Below are 15,599 nucleotides of genomic sequence, written 5' to 3' on the forward strand. Positions count from 1 at the left end.
TAGTGGCCCCCAAGTGGCCCAGGAGAGTCTGGTTTTCAACCCTGTGCCAGCTGTTGCACGGCCAGCCCTGGGAGAATCCACTTTGCTTGGATCTCCTCAGTCAGGCGAAAGGCTCTCTTTGGCACCCTGAACCGGGCAGGTTCCGGCTATGGGTCTGACCCCTAAAAGGGGCCGCTGGTTAACCCTAGGGCTATCAGATGCGGTTGTGGGTACGTTGCAGTGCACTAGGGCAGACTCCACTAGGTCTCTGTACACCTATAAGCGGAGCTATTTCCAAGCTTGGTGTCTGGCTGGAAGCCATGACCCAATATCTTTCCCTATGCCATGCTGGTAGGTCACCATCCACTTTGAAGGTGTATTTAGCGACTATCTCTGCTTGCCATGCCCCCATAGATTTGGTGTCTCCGGGTGCACATTTCTTGGAGCCTTAATATTGTACTGGAGGCTCTCACGAAGGCCCAGTTTGATGCAATACACTCCATAGAGCTGAAATACCTGTCTATGAAGACAGACTTCCTCTTGGCTATCACCTCCGCTAAGCAGGTCAGTCAGCTGCAGGCACTGTCTGTGCACAGCTCCTGCATGCGTATTTGGGAGGATGGCATCAGAGTGTCTCTGCACACCAACCCTGCTTTCCTCCCCAAGGTTATCACAGCCTTCCACATTAATCCATCTGTGGAACTGGAGTCCTTCCATCCACCCCTGTTTGTTTCAACAGAAGATGAAAGATTGAATTTCCTCTGCCCAGAGTGGGCATTGAGATGCTACGTGCATAGGACAAGAGCTCTGTGTCAGTCTGACCAGCTCTTAGTCTGTCACGGACCCTAGGACAGCCCTTCTCTAAGCAACGTCTGTCATATTGAATTGTGGATACAGTCTCGACTGCGTATAATAGTGCTGGCTTGCCCCCACCTGGTAGGGTAGCCGCACACTCCACTAGAGGTTTGGCTACATCTTGGGCCATCTTCAGAGGGGCCTCGATGTCTGATATTTGTACTGTGGCTAGCTGGGCTACGCCGCATACCTTCTCCAGGTTCTACTGTCTTAATGTGGTAGACCCTGCCCTGCCTTCATTAGGCACAAGGGTCCTTGAGGGTGTAAGTTCACACCGCTATCCTCTGGGTTAGACAGTGCTTGTGCATCCCTCATATGCTGCCGTTCCTTCTCCCTCGTGACGGCTCTGGTATACATTATCCCATACGTAATGTCTTGGTGGTCGTCTTCAAATTGAAAGGGAACGTTAGGTTACTTACTGTAACCCTGGTTCCCTGAAAGAGAAGACGACCACCAACTGCGAGGTTGCATCGCCTTCACGGGTTCGATGGAAAAAGAGAAATGGCTTCCTCAGGATGACAGTATTATTCCCTCGGTGGGCGGGACCGAGTGCATCATCCCAGGAAGGGGCCTATCGGCAGCTCTGGTATAGAGAGTTCAGTGATACCTAACCAATGGGCATATCCCATATGTAATGTCTTTGGTGGTTGTCTTCTCTTTCAGGGAACCAGAGTTATGGTAGGTAACCTAACATTATGAGATATGCCTTCGGTTTTCACAAATTATCGCTGGAATTCACAGGTAAAACAATAGTTGTGAAATAATTAATGTCCAGTTGTTTTGAAAGCTCTATAGCAGCTGTAAATAAGGTAAACAAGCTTTTTTCTGCACGCCGGGTCTGTATGCGCTGTGCAGAGCGAATATTAAAACAAATGCCGAATATTGAACGTCAAGCTAATTTTACCGCTGTTAAGTTAAACCTTCTTTCCTTTGCTGTCTTCCACAACAAAATCCCGATGGTAAAAACGGGTCTAACTGTGATATAGTTTTAAATCTTGCGAACAGTCAGGATTTAAAACTGTCATTTCCAGTGTTTTCCGGTGTTAATTGGCTATACACTGATTTATTTATTTATTTATTTTTGGTATGGTGGTGTTTTATCGGTTTTTATCGGTTGTATTGCAGATCAGAAGCCCTATTTATAATGCAATCTTCATTAACAGTAAAATAATAATAATAATCATGACCATGAAACATAAATATAAGTAATTGCTATTACAATAGAGAGCAAGGATTTAACATATTGCCCATTCTTCACTAGTTAGATCTTTTTAAAAGTGATTCTATTATTTGTAATGTTAAACTGCAGTTACAGTGTGATTTTATGCAGCACTGGTTTTTGTTGTGAATGAATGCAAACACGTTCCTCCTTATTCTATGAGTGATGCGGTTTGCTCAGAATTCCACCTGCGGTCGGGTAGTCTTCACTCGAGCTTCATCCCAAGCGTGGACACTTTGTGGCTGTTTATCGGTGTTTATAGTTCAGGCACCTCGTACAGAAAAGTGTTTTGTGAACTGTTTGTAAAACATGTAAAGAATAAAAGCACACCTAACTTTTTTTTTTGGATTTGAGTGCATGTTCGTGTGTTTGGTCTCTGTGTGTGTTCACAAGTCAAAGCCTCCTTCCTGGCTTTAGAGAAGAGAGTGCCGTGCCTGTGTTGTTATGATATGCTGAAATAAAGTTGCTGAATGTAATCAGACTGCATCCAGTTGATTTTATCAACTCGTCATTCAAACCGGAGACTGGTTGCTATTGTGGTTACTGCGTTGACGCCGACAGCAAACACTATTCCAGTCCACGCACCTGGACTCACAGGGCCCTCTGGTGGTCCTTTAAGGAGAGTACACCTGCGGCAACTCTAGGTGATATGTGAGACAGCGCTCCCTACTGGTCAAGATGGGAATGAGGACCCATTGTTAGACCCTGGAGCCCCACTAGACTAAGTGAGGTCATATCTACAGAGTAGAGAAAAACTCAAAATGAACGCAGAAATGCAGATATGTGACCATAAAGTGGCATAGTCTGCTTCATGACAGGAGGCGCTTTGAATAAAGTCATGCTGTAACCCTTTCAAGACTAGCTTATTTATTTAAACCTGCAGACAATGTCAGCAACTGCTGGTGAAATGGTGATCAGCTATGACTTGGGACCTGTTACAAAATGAACAGCAAATAGATTAATTATGGAGTGTAGACAAGAAACAGCTGATATAGATCCATTCAACCAGCACCCAGTCTCCTCAACCACACTGTATAGAAAGGGATCCATCGCTATAGAGCAGTCTCTGTTCAGCCCCTGTGCTGCCCATCACCCAGTCTCCTGAACCACACTGTATAGAAAGGGATCCATCTCTATAGAGCAGCCTTGTTAGAGGACTGCAGTCTCTGTGAAAATAGTAATAATAATAAAAAAGATGCCATAGATTGAGATTGAAATTTTATTGAAATAAATTAGCAAAAATACATTCAGAAATACAGAGTAGTAGAGCATCATTATCATGCACAACCCTTCATACAATACAATGACATGAATCACATATTTTCTTTGGTACAGCTCGTGTGATTTCTATGTGTTTGCATGAGATGAACATGTTTCATGAATGCATGGATTTGCCCCCCTCCCCTCTGCTCCCCATACACTATAATGAGAAATAAAACTTTCAGTGACCCTGTTATTTTTATTACAGTAATGTAAATTTTACAGTAATGTAAATTAAATATCAGAAAAAATTACATTTCCATTTAAATCATAAACTGTAGCAAACCACCCTACTCATAGCCTTAATGACTTCACCCCATGTTGCATTGCACCCTGCAGACTGCACATATATTTCTGTGTGATAATGCAGACCTATTTAAAGACCATAGGGGGCGCCACAGTGCTAGTATATGCTGCAGCTTCACTTGCATTGCGACAGGCTCCAGTCTTGGAGGGCTTTTCCTCCAGGTAGAAACACAGCCATGGTTGGAACGCAGACCTGGACTGGAAGAGACCAGCTTGCTGAGCTGCACTAGGACAACTCGTCTCACTTACCAGACAGAGGCTCAGAGTGACCCAGGCTAGAGCTGCCCATGTCATTTCACTGGAGGATCATGTGAAAAAGAGAACTCTCCTTCATCTGCCATCTACCTTAGCCCTGTCCTCCTGATAAGCAATTCAACACCTGTATCCTGGCTGCTGTTTGTAATGTACTGCAGCATCAAGACCTTCCAGGTGATTGTATCATTATACAGGAGCTTGCTCCCTTCCTCCCTCAGTAAATGTGTTTGTGGTGCCCTCTATGGGATTTAATAGTACACTGCAAGTTGTACATTCATTCTGTAAATCCATGCTCTGCCATGCCATGGTGAAGAGGCCTGTTACTCTGTTACCACTCTGAATATATTCTTTACAAGGTGAAAGAAACTTGCACCAGCAACTAATGTAACCTCTATTAGAATCATTTACTACATTAAAACACACACACCAGCACCTTAATATAAATGTGCTGCACCAGTAAATAATTTAACATATATTTAAATTACCATTAAATTAAAACACACACACCTCACCTTAATATAAATATGTGCTGCACCAGTAAATAATTGAATATATATTTAAATTATCATTAAATTAAAAACACACGCCATCACCTTAATATAAATATGTGCTGCACCAGTAAATAATTGAACATATATTTAAATTATCATTAAATTAAAACACACACACCTCACCTTAATATAAATATGTGCTGCACCAGTAAATAATTGAACATATATTTAAATTATCATTAAATTAAAAACACACACACACCTCACCTTAATATAAATATGTGCGGCACCAATAAATAATTGAATATATATTTAAATTATCATTAAATTAAAAACACACACACACCTCACCTTAATATAAATATGTGCGGCACCAATAAATAATTGAATATATATTTAAATTATCATTAAATTAAAACACACACCCCATCACCTTAATATAAACCAGTGCTGCACCAGTAGATAATGTCAGAGTAATATAAACCAGTAGATAATGTCAGATTAATATAAACCAGTAGATAATGTCAGAGTAATACAAACCAGTAGATAATGTCAGATTAATATAAACCAGTAGATAATGTCAGAGTAATATAAACCGTAGATAATGTCAGAGTAATATAAACCAGTAGATAATGTCAGATTAATATAAACCAGTAGATAATGTCAAATTAATATAAACCAGTAGATAATGTCAGAGTAATATAAACCAGTAGATAATGTCAGATTAATATAAGACAGTGCTGCTCTGAAAGCCCACGCTTGTCATTGTGGGCGCTGGTATCTCACGGCTTGAAGTACTTCTCCTTCTCCTCCTCCTCCTCTTCCTCTTCCTCCTTGTGGAATATCTCCCCGTCTTGTTTTCTCCAGCGCAGATTAACACCGTCCATTGGAAAGTTCTTGGAGAGGTGCTCCCGAATCTGAAACAGCAACACAAGAAACACAGTGTTATCAAGGAGCACCACATCTCTCTGTGTATCTATCAGGGAAACGAGAGGAAACTAGAAGGAACTAAAGGGAAGCAAAGTCAACATGAGATTAGCTCATCAGTGTCACACGAAGTCCAGTACACAGGAAGCAGTGTCAGTTTGGATTTCTGAAAGGGCGTGTCACCTACCTGCTCTAAAATGGCTTCGCTCACTTTAGGGTCTTCCAGATTCACTCCTTTGGGTACGTTTAGTTTGACCCTTGCTGTTGCCATCTTATCTGTGCAGACAAAAAGAAGAGTTCACACAGCCATTAAATAAACTCCATGTCAAACAATAAGACCCCACGTAGTCTGTAATGTGCAGCACAGAAGAGATCACACAGCCATTAAATAAACCCCATGTCAAACAATAAGACCCCACGTAGTCTGTAATGTGCAGCACAGAACGGGAGCAGCGTTCCATTTTTAGATTCTGAGAAATGTGCCGTTTTAACTGAGAAAGGATCAATTATCAGTGAGGAACCTTCGACGACGCACTAACCCTTTGAATGTATTCATTTTGTTGCATTATACAATTTTGAAATATAATTTAATTAAAAAAACTGCCTTTGTTTAATATTGCTAATTACAGCTTTATTAAAACACAGGTAGCATAGAAATAAATAAAGTAAACAATAATTAAACACGCAATTCATTTTCCTTCCAGCCAGCCTTGAACGCAATGTCTTAGATCTCAGTTTTCAGTATAGTGAATGCAGTGTCTTAGATCTCAGTTTTCAGCATAGTGAATGCAGTGTCTTAGACCTCAGTTTTCAGCATAGAGAATGCAGTGTCTTAGATCTCAGTTTTCAGCATAGTGAATGCAGTGTCTTAGAGCTCAGTTTTCAGTATAATGAATGCAGTGTCTTAGATATCAGTTTTCAGCATAGTGAATGCAGTGTCTTAGATCTCAGTTTTCAGCATAATGAATGCAGTGTCTTTGACCTCAGTTTTCAGCATAGTGAATGCAGTGTCTTAGATCTCAGTTTTCAGTATAATGAATGCAGTGTCTTAGTTGGTGCAGCTGTCATGTTGAGTTTCAGCAGCAGAGACACGCGAGTGAAGTCACCTAAACTCAACTTGCAAACAAATGCACGTGGTATGTCGTCTTCAATCACTACACTGTACACTTCCATGTGTATTTTCAACTCTAATATTGTGATTACATTTTTACCAGTTTCTAAAAGCTTGACATGATGATATTTCTGAAATGGTCATCTTTTAAAAGGGTAATAAAACAAAACTGTACTTACCTTGAGAGACCGGAGTGGAAGGGGGCCTCGAGGATTCTGCTTCTGTAACAAGAAAAAGAGAAAAAAAGAAAGTTTATAACAAAGCCAGATTCCTGCAGTGGTTCTGAATCCACTGAAGTGATTACACTGCATACCTTGAGAGACCGGAGTGGAAGGGGGGCTTGTGGGGTCTGAATCTGTAAAGAAAACACACAACAACAAGATTTAGTGTTTCCTGTTTCAAGTCTATAGTTCAAATGCATTTAAATGAAACTGTGTCTATGCTGCTGTCTCCACCAGGGCAATAAATGAAGTCATTTATTACAAAGCCACATTCAAACTGAACTAGTGCACTCCATACCTTTAGAGGCTGGTGTTGAGAGAAGGCTTGAGAGGTTTGGATTTACAGGAGTAAAAATACATCATTTGCATTTCTACATTATTGTTTAAATATATTTGAGTGAAATTGTGCGTGAAATTGTGTGTGTGTGTGTGTGTGAGTGTGTGTATGAGTGTGTATCAGTCAGTGTATCAGTCAGTGTGTGAGTGTGTGTGTGTGTCAGTGTGTGTGTGTGTGTCAGTGTATGTGTGTGTGTGTCAGTGTGTGTGTCAGTGTGTGTGTGTGCATGTATGTGTGTGTGTCAGTGTGTGTGCGTGTGTATTTGTGTGTGTGTGTCAGTGTGTGTGTGTGTGTGTGTCAGAGTGTCTGTGTGTGTGTGTGTCAGTGTGTGTGTGTGTTTGTCAGTGTGTGTGTGTGTGTGTGTGTGTGTGTCAGTGTGTGCGTGTGCGTGTGTGTCAGTGTGTGTGTGTGTCAGTGTGTGTCAGTGTGTGTGTGTGTCAGTGTGTGTGTGTGTCAGTGTGTGTGTGTGTCAGTGTGTGTGTAAGTGTGTGTGTGTGTCAGTGTGTGTGTGTGTGTGTGTCAGTGTGTGTGGTGCTGTCATCACCAGGGCAATGGTGAACTCACTGTTGAGTTAGTGAAGTTGATAAGAGCACTGAGATTCATTTATAACTCATGGTGTGGGCTGTCAATCACACTGAACAAACTGCCATCTTCAAACTGCACTTACCTTGAGAGACCGGAGTGGAAGGGGGGCTCGAGGATTCTCCTTCTGTAAAAAGAAAAAGAGAAAAAAGAAAGTTTATAACAAAGCCAGATTCCTGCTGTTGATCTGAATCCACTGAAGTGATTACACTGCATACCTTGAGAGACCGGAGTGGAAGGGGGGCTTGTGGGGTCTGAATCTGTAAAGAAAACACACAACAACAAGATTTAGTGTTTCCTGTTTCAAGTCTATTGTTCAAATGCATTTTAATGAAACTGTGTCTATGCTGCTGTCTCCACCAGGGCAATGCTGACAATGACATGGTTTATTGTTTTCAAATAAATATAATAAATAGACAGTAAGAATGTTTATCACAGCACACGTCTCTCCTGGGTATAACAATGAGGTGTAGCTGCTCCCTCTCACACTCTTAATGAAGGGGCTGGATTCTGGTTCTTCAGATTTCTAGGCTACACCCTGCCCTGCTCTGGAGGTCAGACAGCTACTGTAGGATCAGATGGACTGAGCCTCTGAGTCCCTGCTCACAGACTGGGGTACAAACACTGAGCTGAACAAGAGCACAGACTGAACAGGGAGCCTTCAATCACAGCAGAACAAGGGTACTGATAGATGCAATCCACATCACCCCATTACCTCTGGAAGGATAGACCATCCCATCAGCCTGAGCAGGGAGCCTGTGATTGATTCTCAAAGTGGAAACTGCTAGATTTGTCACCACCAGGACCTATTGAAGAGATCTAATCATGCTTCCCTCTTTGAACCTGAAGGTACACACTGAATTAAATGAGAACACAGTCTGAACAGGGTCCTCACCCTCACAGCAGAAGAAGGAGTTCTGATTGTTGCAGGGAGCATCATTCCATTCACCCTTCTTGCTCATCGTCACACAGTTCTCATCCCCTCCCCCATTGTTTGGATCCCCTTTGCTCCAGCTGTGAAATGTGTAGTTATCCCCCTGGTGTGACCACTTCCAGGGCTCATTGAACAGGCCTATCCAGAAGGGCTTGCCCTGCGCTTTCTTCACTATTTCTTCATTTTCACTGGCGTTCTTTATACTGACGAGGTCGGTGTGGTGTTCTCTACAGTACTGCTGAGCTTCAGTCCAGGTTTTCAGTTCTTCAATCAGGGTGTATCTCTCAGTGATGTTGCTGGGCTCTGTAAACACAAACAGCAGATCAAAATCAATGTCATCTGTGGAGGTGCGCTGGCTCTCCTGTTGTATAGTGATTGAACCCGAGTCACACCCGGCTCAGCTATCAAGGTCATGAAAAGCAGCATCTCTAGCAGTGCATGGGAGTCTCTTTAGTTTATGTTTGAAAAGTATTTAATAGCAAAGTGGGGGATGGGGGAGTGTGGCAGGATAGCGGCAGAGGGAAGACTCAGAGACAGAAAGTGCAGTGAAACCAAAATATTTTAATTAACAAAACACAAATAAAAAGGCACGGTGGCCAACCAAAAAGACGAACACAAAAACAGGCTTTAAACATAAACTATACAGAAAGAATCACTCACTCTCTCACACACGTCTTTTCACTGTTCCAAACACTCACCTCCTAAAAAAACACTCTCCTCCTAGCATACCCAACCACTCCCTTTTATACAGGTGCCTGGGCTAATTGGGCAATTCGCACCTCATTAGCCCAGGCACATTCCACACATTCCTCACACATAAATTCACTGAACCACACCCCAAACTCACTCACATCCACTCTAAATAATACAAAAAACACAGAACCACCACAAAATAGGCTGCACCCCATCACAGGGAGTCTATTTAATGATTTAGGAATAATCATTGTTCTTTTTCAAATTGATCATTCATATTTTCCTCACAGTCGGTGCACAATCAATATGAAGCAAACAGTATCATTATGAACACATCCCCCCCATGTGCTTTCATGTATTTCCTGTACTGGCTGGTATTTGTCTGTTTTGAAGTGAGCCTGTTCCAATGACAGTTTCAACATTCTAAAGCTCTGAGGGTGTCGACTGCATGATAATGAGCGCTCTACTAGGAACCTGATTGGCTGAGGCAGTGCAATGACTGCTTAGTTCAGGTGGCTGTGGTATTAATTACACACAATACAGGAAAACTACAACCTTCTTTATCACCCTTTATTCTAATACAAATAGTTATTTAACTGCTAAACATATTTCTTCTACACATCTAATAAGGGCCACATATTTAAGACGAGGATTTTGCTGTCTGGAATATAAACAATCTAAACAAAACAATAAGAACATTTCTTTGAATAATACACGTTTTCTTATGTTTCTTATGAAGGAAAAAAATCATAAGAAATGTGTTATGAATAACACACCTTCTTAACATTTTTCTTAATAATAAACTTAGAAAAATGCTGGATTTAAGAAGATGTTTCTTCTTTTGAATGTTTCAAGATTACGGCCCCTGTGCAGTATCCAGGGGACCTGGCTTCATCCCCCAGTCCAGTCAGCTGTTTCATTAACAAAGGAATTGAATCTCAACTCACCGCTGTAGCACATGAAATAGTTTCTCTGACTGCAGAGTGAATCCTCCCACTCTCCCTCTGAATTGACTGAAGCACAGAAGAGGTATGGTTCCCAGTTGGAGTAGATGACATCACCTCCACTGGACCACTGCCAGTTCTCTTTGTCATGATACAGCCCGATCCAGTGATCCGAGTCACTAGTTGAAGGTATAAGACCTATAAGCTCATTAGCCCTGGCCTGGTCTTGAATGCTGGGCAGGTCTCTGCTTTGGTTTCTGCAGTAGCTCTGAGCTTCCTGCCATGTCTTCCCATTTCCTTCATATAAACACTGACTAGATGAGCCGCCTGGGGAGAGGGGACAGCACAATAAAGATGAGTGAAAACGTGTTCTTCACAGAAAAGATTTCCACTGGAAATTGGTCTTGTAAGAATGTAGGTGTAACAGGGCGAGGAGCCCTGTACAGTTATTTGTTATTTATTTTTAGAACCAAGTCTCCCCCCTCCACCCCTGTGCAATTTATTGTTTTGTATGTGTTTGTTTTATGATTTATTGTAGTTATATATGACGCCACAGCACCTTTTGAACTGCAGTACTACAACTTGGTTTTCTTCCTGCATCTGGCCTGACGTCACCACATGCCAGTCCTGTCACAGTAGGAGACCAGTAGAACTGTATGGTGATAATACATAGCAGCGCTCTGGAAGATGCCATCTACTAGTCAGGTCTGTACCCTCCCCGCCCCCCCCTCCCACCGCTCCCTCTCCCACTGTGCCTATTCGTCTCGCCTGTCCTGCTAGGACTGTCTCTCACATCCCTGTTATTCTGTCCTCTCACTCTCATCCTGTGCCCTTTCTCCGCTGCTGCCTCTCCCCCCCTCTCACCCTCTCCCCCCTCGCACTCTCTCTGGTGCACTCTGGAACTGTCACTCTTCTGCTAACAAAGCTGATTTCATCTCTGCCTTTGCCTCCCACCTCTCTCTCGATTTCCTTGCTCTCACTGAAACCTGGCTCTCCCCTGATAACACTGTAACTCCTGCCGCCCTGTCCTCTCTTTACGTCCTGTCCCATACTCCACGTCTCACTGGACGGGGAGGTGGGACTGGTCTTCTCCTCTCTCCCTCCTTACTCTTTTCTGTCCCCTCCGACCTCTCCTCACTCTCTGTTAAGACCTTTGAATTTCATGCTGTCCAACTAACCTCTCCCTGTCAACTCCTGCTAATTGTACTGTACCGTCCCCCTGGACCTCTCAATCACTTTCTCGATGAACTCGACTATCTCCTCTCCTCCCTCCCCTCTCTGTCTACTCCAACTGTCCTTTTAGGTGATTTCAATATCCATCTCTCCAACCCCAGCCACTCTTCCGGATTCCTCCCTCTCCTTCACTCCTTCCACTTCTGTCTCTCTCCATCCCCCCCTGCCCACAAAGCTGGCCGTCAACTGGACCTCACGTTCTCCAGGGCCTGCTGCCCCTCCACCCTCTCTGTCACCCCCCTGGACCTCTCTGATCACTATTTCATCTCTTTTTCTCTGTCTCTCCCATCTCTCCCTGCTCCTCCTACCCCCACTGTCACCTCTCGCCGTAACCTCCGCTCTCTCTCCCCCTGTCCTTGAATCCACTGCTCTCTCTCACCTCCCTCCTATCGACTCCTTCTCCCAACTCTCCGTAGACTCTGCTACCTCCACCCTCTTCTCCTCCCTCACCTCCTCCCTTGACTCCCTCTGTCCCCTCACCTCCCGACCTGCTCGCCCCTCCCCTCCCCATCCCTGGCTCTACTCTGCGCTCCGCTCGGCAAGAATCACACTGCGATCTGCTGAAAAGAAATGGAAGAGAACCAAACTCCCTGCTGCCCTAGACCTTTACCGCACTCTCCTCTCCTCCTTCTCCTCTACTCTCTCCTCTGTTAAATGTTCTTATTTCCAATCTATAATCCAAGCCTCCACTAACAACCCATGAAAACTACTCTCTACCTTCTCCTCCCTCCTAAACCCTCCCCCCTCTATCTCCTCTGGTGAGTGTGGGCTGTCAATCACACTGAACAAACTGCCATCTTCAAACTGCACTTACCTTGAGAGACCGGAGTGGAAGGGGGGCTCGAGGATTCTCCTTATGTAACAAGAAAAAGAGAAAAAAGAAAGTTTATAACAAAGCCAGATTCCTGCAGTGGTTCTGAATCCACTGAAGTGATTACACTGCATACCTTGAGAGACCGGAGTGGAAGGGGGGCTTGTGGGGTCTGAATCTGTAAAGAAAACACACAACAACAAGATTTAGTGTTTCCTGTTTCAAGTGTATTGTTCAAATGCATTTCAATGAAACTGTGTCTATGCTGCTGTCTCCACCAGGACAATAAATAAATACTAATACAATCAAACAATAAGTCATTTAGTACAAAGCCACATTCAAACTGAACTAGTGTACTCCATACCTTTAGAGGCTGGTGTTTAGAGAAGGCTTGAGAGGTTTGGATTTACAGGAGTAAAAATACATCATTTGACTTTCTACATTATTGTTTAAATATATTTGAGCGACACTGTGTGTGTGTGTGTGTGTGTGTGTATGTGTGTGTGTGTGTCAGTGTGTGTGTGTGTGTGTCAGTGTGTGTGTCTGTGTGTGTGTATGTGTCAGTGTGTGTGTGTGTGTCAGTGTGTGTATCATTGTGTGTGTGTGCGTGTGTGTGTGTGTGTCTGTGTGTGTGTATGTGTCAGTGTGTGTGTGTGTCAGTGTGTGTATCATTGTGTGTGTGTGTGCGTGTGTGTGTGTGTGTGTGTGGTGCTGTCATCACCAGGGCAATGGGGAACTCACTGTTGAATTAGTGAAGTTGATAAGAGCACTGAGATTCATTTATAACTCATGGTGTGGTCTGTCAATCACACTAAACAAACTGCCATCTTCAAACTGCACTTACCTTGAGAGAGCGGAGTGGAAGGGGGGCTCGAGGATTCTGCTTCTGTAACAAGAAAGAGAGAAAAAAGAAGGTTTATAACAAAGCCAGATTCCTGCAGTGGTTCTGAATCCACTGAAGTGATTACACTGCATACCTTGAGAGACCGGAGTGGAAGGGGGGCTTGTGGGGTCTGAATCTGTAAAGAAAACACACAACAACAAGATTTAGTGTTTCCTGTTTCAAGTGTATTGTTCAAATGCATTTCAATGAAACTGTGTCTATGCTGCTGTCTCCACCAGGGCAATGCTGACAATGACATGGTTTATTGTTTTCAAATAAATATAATAAATAGACAGTAGGAATGTATATCACAACACACGTCTCTCCTGGGTATAACAATGAGGGGTAGCTGCTCCCTCTCACACTCTTAATGACCGCGCTGGATTCTGGTTCTTCAGATCTCTAGGCTACACCCTGCCCTGCTCTGGAGGTCAGACAGCTACTGAAGGATCAGATGGACTGAGCCTCTGAGTCCCTGCTCACAGTCTGGGGTACAAACACTGAGCTGAACAAGAGCACAGACTGAACAGGGAGCCTTCAGTCACAGCAGAACAAGGGGTACTGATAGCTGCAATCCACATCACCCCATTACCTCTACTGAAAAGAAATGGAAAAGAACAAAACTCCCTGCTGTCCTAGACCTCTACCGCTCCCTCCTCTCCTCCTTCTTCTCTACTCTCTCCTCTGTTAAATGTTCTTATTTCCAATCTATAATCCAAGCCTCCACTAACAACCCACGAAAACTACTCTCTACCTTCTCCTCCCTCCTAAACCCTCCCCCCTCTATCTCTTCTGGTGAGTGTGGGCTGTCAATCACACTGAACAGACTGCCATCTTCAAACTGCACTTACCTTGAGAGACCGGAGTGGAAGGGGGGCTCGAGGATTCTCCTTATGTAACAAGAAAAAGAGAAAAAAGAAAGTTTATAACAAAGCCAGATTCCTGCAGTGGTTCTGAATCCACTGAAGTGATTACACTGCATACCTTGAGAGACCGGAGTGGAAGGGGGGCTTGTGGGGTCTGAATCTGTAAAGAAAACACACAACAACAAGATTTAGTGTTTCCTGTTTCCAGTGTATTGTTCAAATGCATTTCAATGAAACTGTGTCTATGCTGCTGTCTCCACCAGGGTAATGCTGACAATGACACTAACAACCCACGTAAACTACTCTCTACCTTCTCCTCCCTCCTAAACCCTCCCCCCTCTATCTCCTCTGATGACTTTGCCTCTTCTCTTCTAAAATCTCAGATATCCCCAAACTCTTTAACACCTCTCCTTCCGCCCCACCCACTCCCGCTCCAAGCCTTACACCCACTGCGTTCCCTACTAACTCACCCTCCTCCACCTTCTCTCCCCTCTCAGAGTCTCCCTGCTCCAGGGCCACAAACCCACCAGGTGTGCCCTGGACCCCCTCCCCACTCACCTCTTTCAAGCTGCTGCTCCTGCTCTACTTCCCTTAATAATAATAATAATAATAATAATAATAATAATAATAAATATACTAACAACATGCTTGTGGTTTGTACTGTAACATGAGTATCATTCTGGCATGAGTGACGAAGGTCATGGAAACACCAGGTAGACAAAGAAATCGTTGTGAGAAAAACTCAGTTCACTGTCAATCAATGTTAATGTTATTTTAGAATGTGTAAAGGAACATGTCTTGTTATTATAGGATATTGCACAGCACAGCACAATACCTTAAAGCCTAAGGAAATATAACTCGGGTTTTGTTTACTCTTTTAACCCCATTTAGACCCTCTATGATTGAAACTGATAGATGTGTCACCACCAGGACCTATTGAAGAGATCTAATCATGCTTCCCTCTTTCAACCTGAAGATTTACACTGAATTAAATGAGAACACAGTCTGAACAGGGTCCTCACCCTCACAGCAGAAGAAGGACTTCTGATTGTTGCAGGGAGCATCATTCCATTCACCCTTCTTACTCATCTTCACACAGTTCTCATCCCCTCCCCCATTGTTTGGTTCCCCATTGCTCCAGTTGTGAAATGTGTAGTTATCCCCCTGGTGTGACCACTTCCAGGGCTCATTGAACAGGCCTATCCAGAAGGGCTTGCCCTGCGCTTTCTTCACTAGTTCTTCATTTTCACTGGCGTTCTTTATACTGACGAGGTCGGTGTGGTGTTCTCTACAGTACTGCTGAGCTTCAGTCCAGGTTTTCAGTTCTTCAATCAGGGTGTATCTCTCAGTGATGTTGCTGGTCTCTGTAAACACAAACAAACAGCAGCTGAGAGGCTGGGAGCTGTGGAGGTGAGCTGGCTCTGAACCCAAAAGAAATTGTGTGTTTCATCAATCCTACAATTTATCACAATCTGCTTCTTGTCTACAAGTACATCTGTGTGTTATTTAAAAATAAGGGGCAAAGTTCTCAGAAAGTTGTTATACCAGAAGTATATTTTTTAGTTGGTTAAATTTACTCCTGTTTCGGTGTTCTCAGCTGGGTATTGTAGATAACATTGCAGGCAGACTGATATTCTCAGTAATGAGTTTAAGTCTGCGAATGTGTAGACACTGGCTATCACTAATTAATCA

The 15,599-nt window shown here is 43.5% G+C and overlaps 1 protein-coding gene and 1 long non-coding RNA gene across 2 annotated transcripts in view; both read right to left on the minus strand.

The window, feature by feature from the left end:
* Window positions 1-3,258: 3,258 nt before the first annotated feature.
* Window positions 3,259-6,650, minus strand: LOC117968972 (uncharacterized). The gene is made up of 3 exons (XR_009311459.1): window positions 6,583-6,650; window positions 5,480-5,568; window positions 3,259-5,282 (listed from the first exon to the last, which is right to left on the minus strand). It is a non-coding gene; the product is annotated as an uncharacterized LOC117968972 (long non-coding RNA).
* A 3,778-nt stretch (window positions 6,651-10,428) lies between these two features.
* The window catches only part of LOC131709230 (C-type mannose receptor 2-like), a 39,076-nt gene continuing 33,905 nt past the window's right edge, over window positions 10,429-15,599 (minus strand). The window contains exons 4-6 of the mRNA XM_059011372.1: window positions 14,930-15,271; window positions 14,031-14,067; window positions 10,429-10,441 (exon numbers count right to left, since the gene is read on the minus strand). Coding sequence (XP_058867355.1) covers window positions 10,429-10,441; window positions 14,031-14,067; window positions 14,930-15,271 — 392 coding nt within the window. The remainder of the gene's footprint in view (window positions 10,442-14,030; window positions 14,068-14,929; window positions 15,272-15,599) is intronic.

Source organism: Acipenser ruthenus, chromosome 42, assembly GCF_902713425.1.
Source record: "Acipenser ruthenus chromosome 42, fAciRut3.2 maternal haplotype, whole genome shotgun sequence".
In the NCBI taxonomy this organism is placed as follows: Eukaryota; Metazoa; Chordata; class Actinopteri; order Acipenseriformes; family Acipenseridae; genus Acipenser; species Acipenser ruthenus.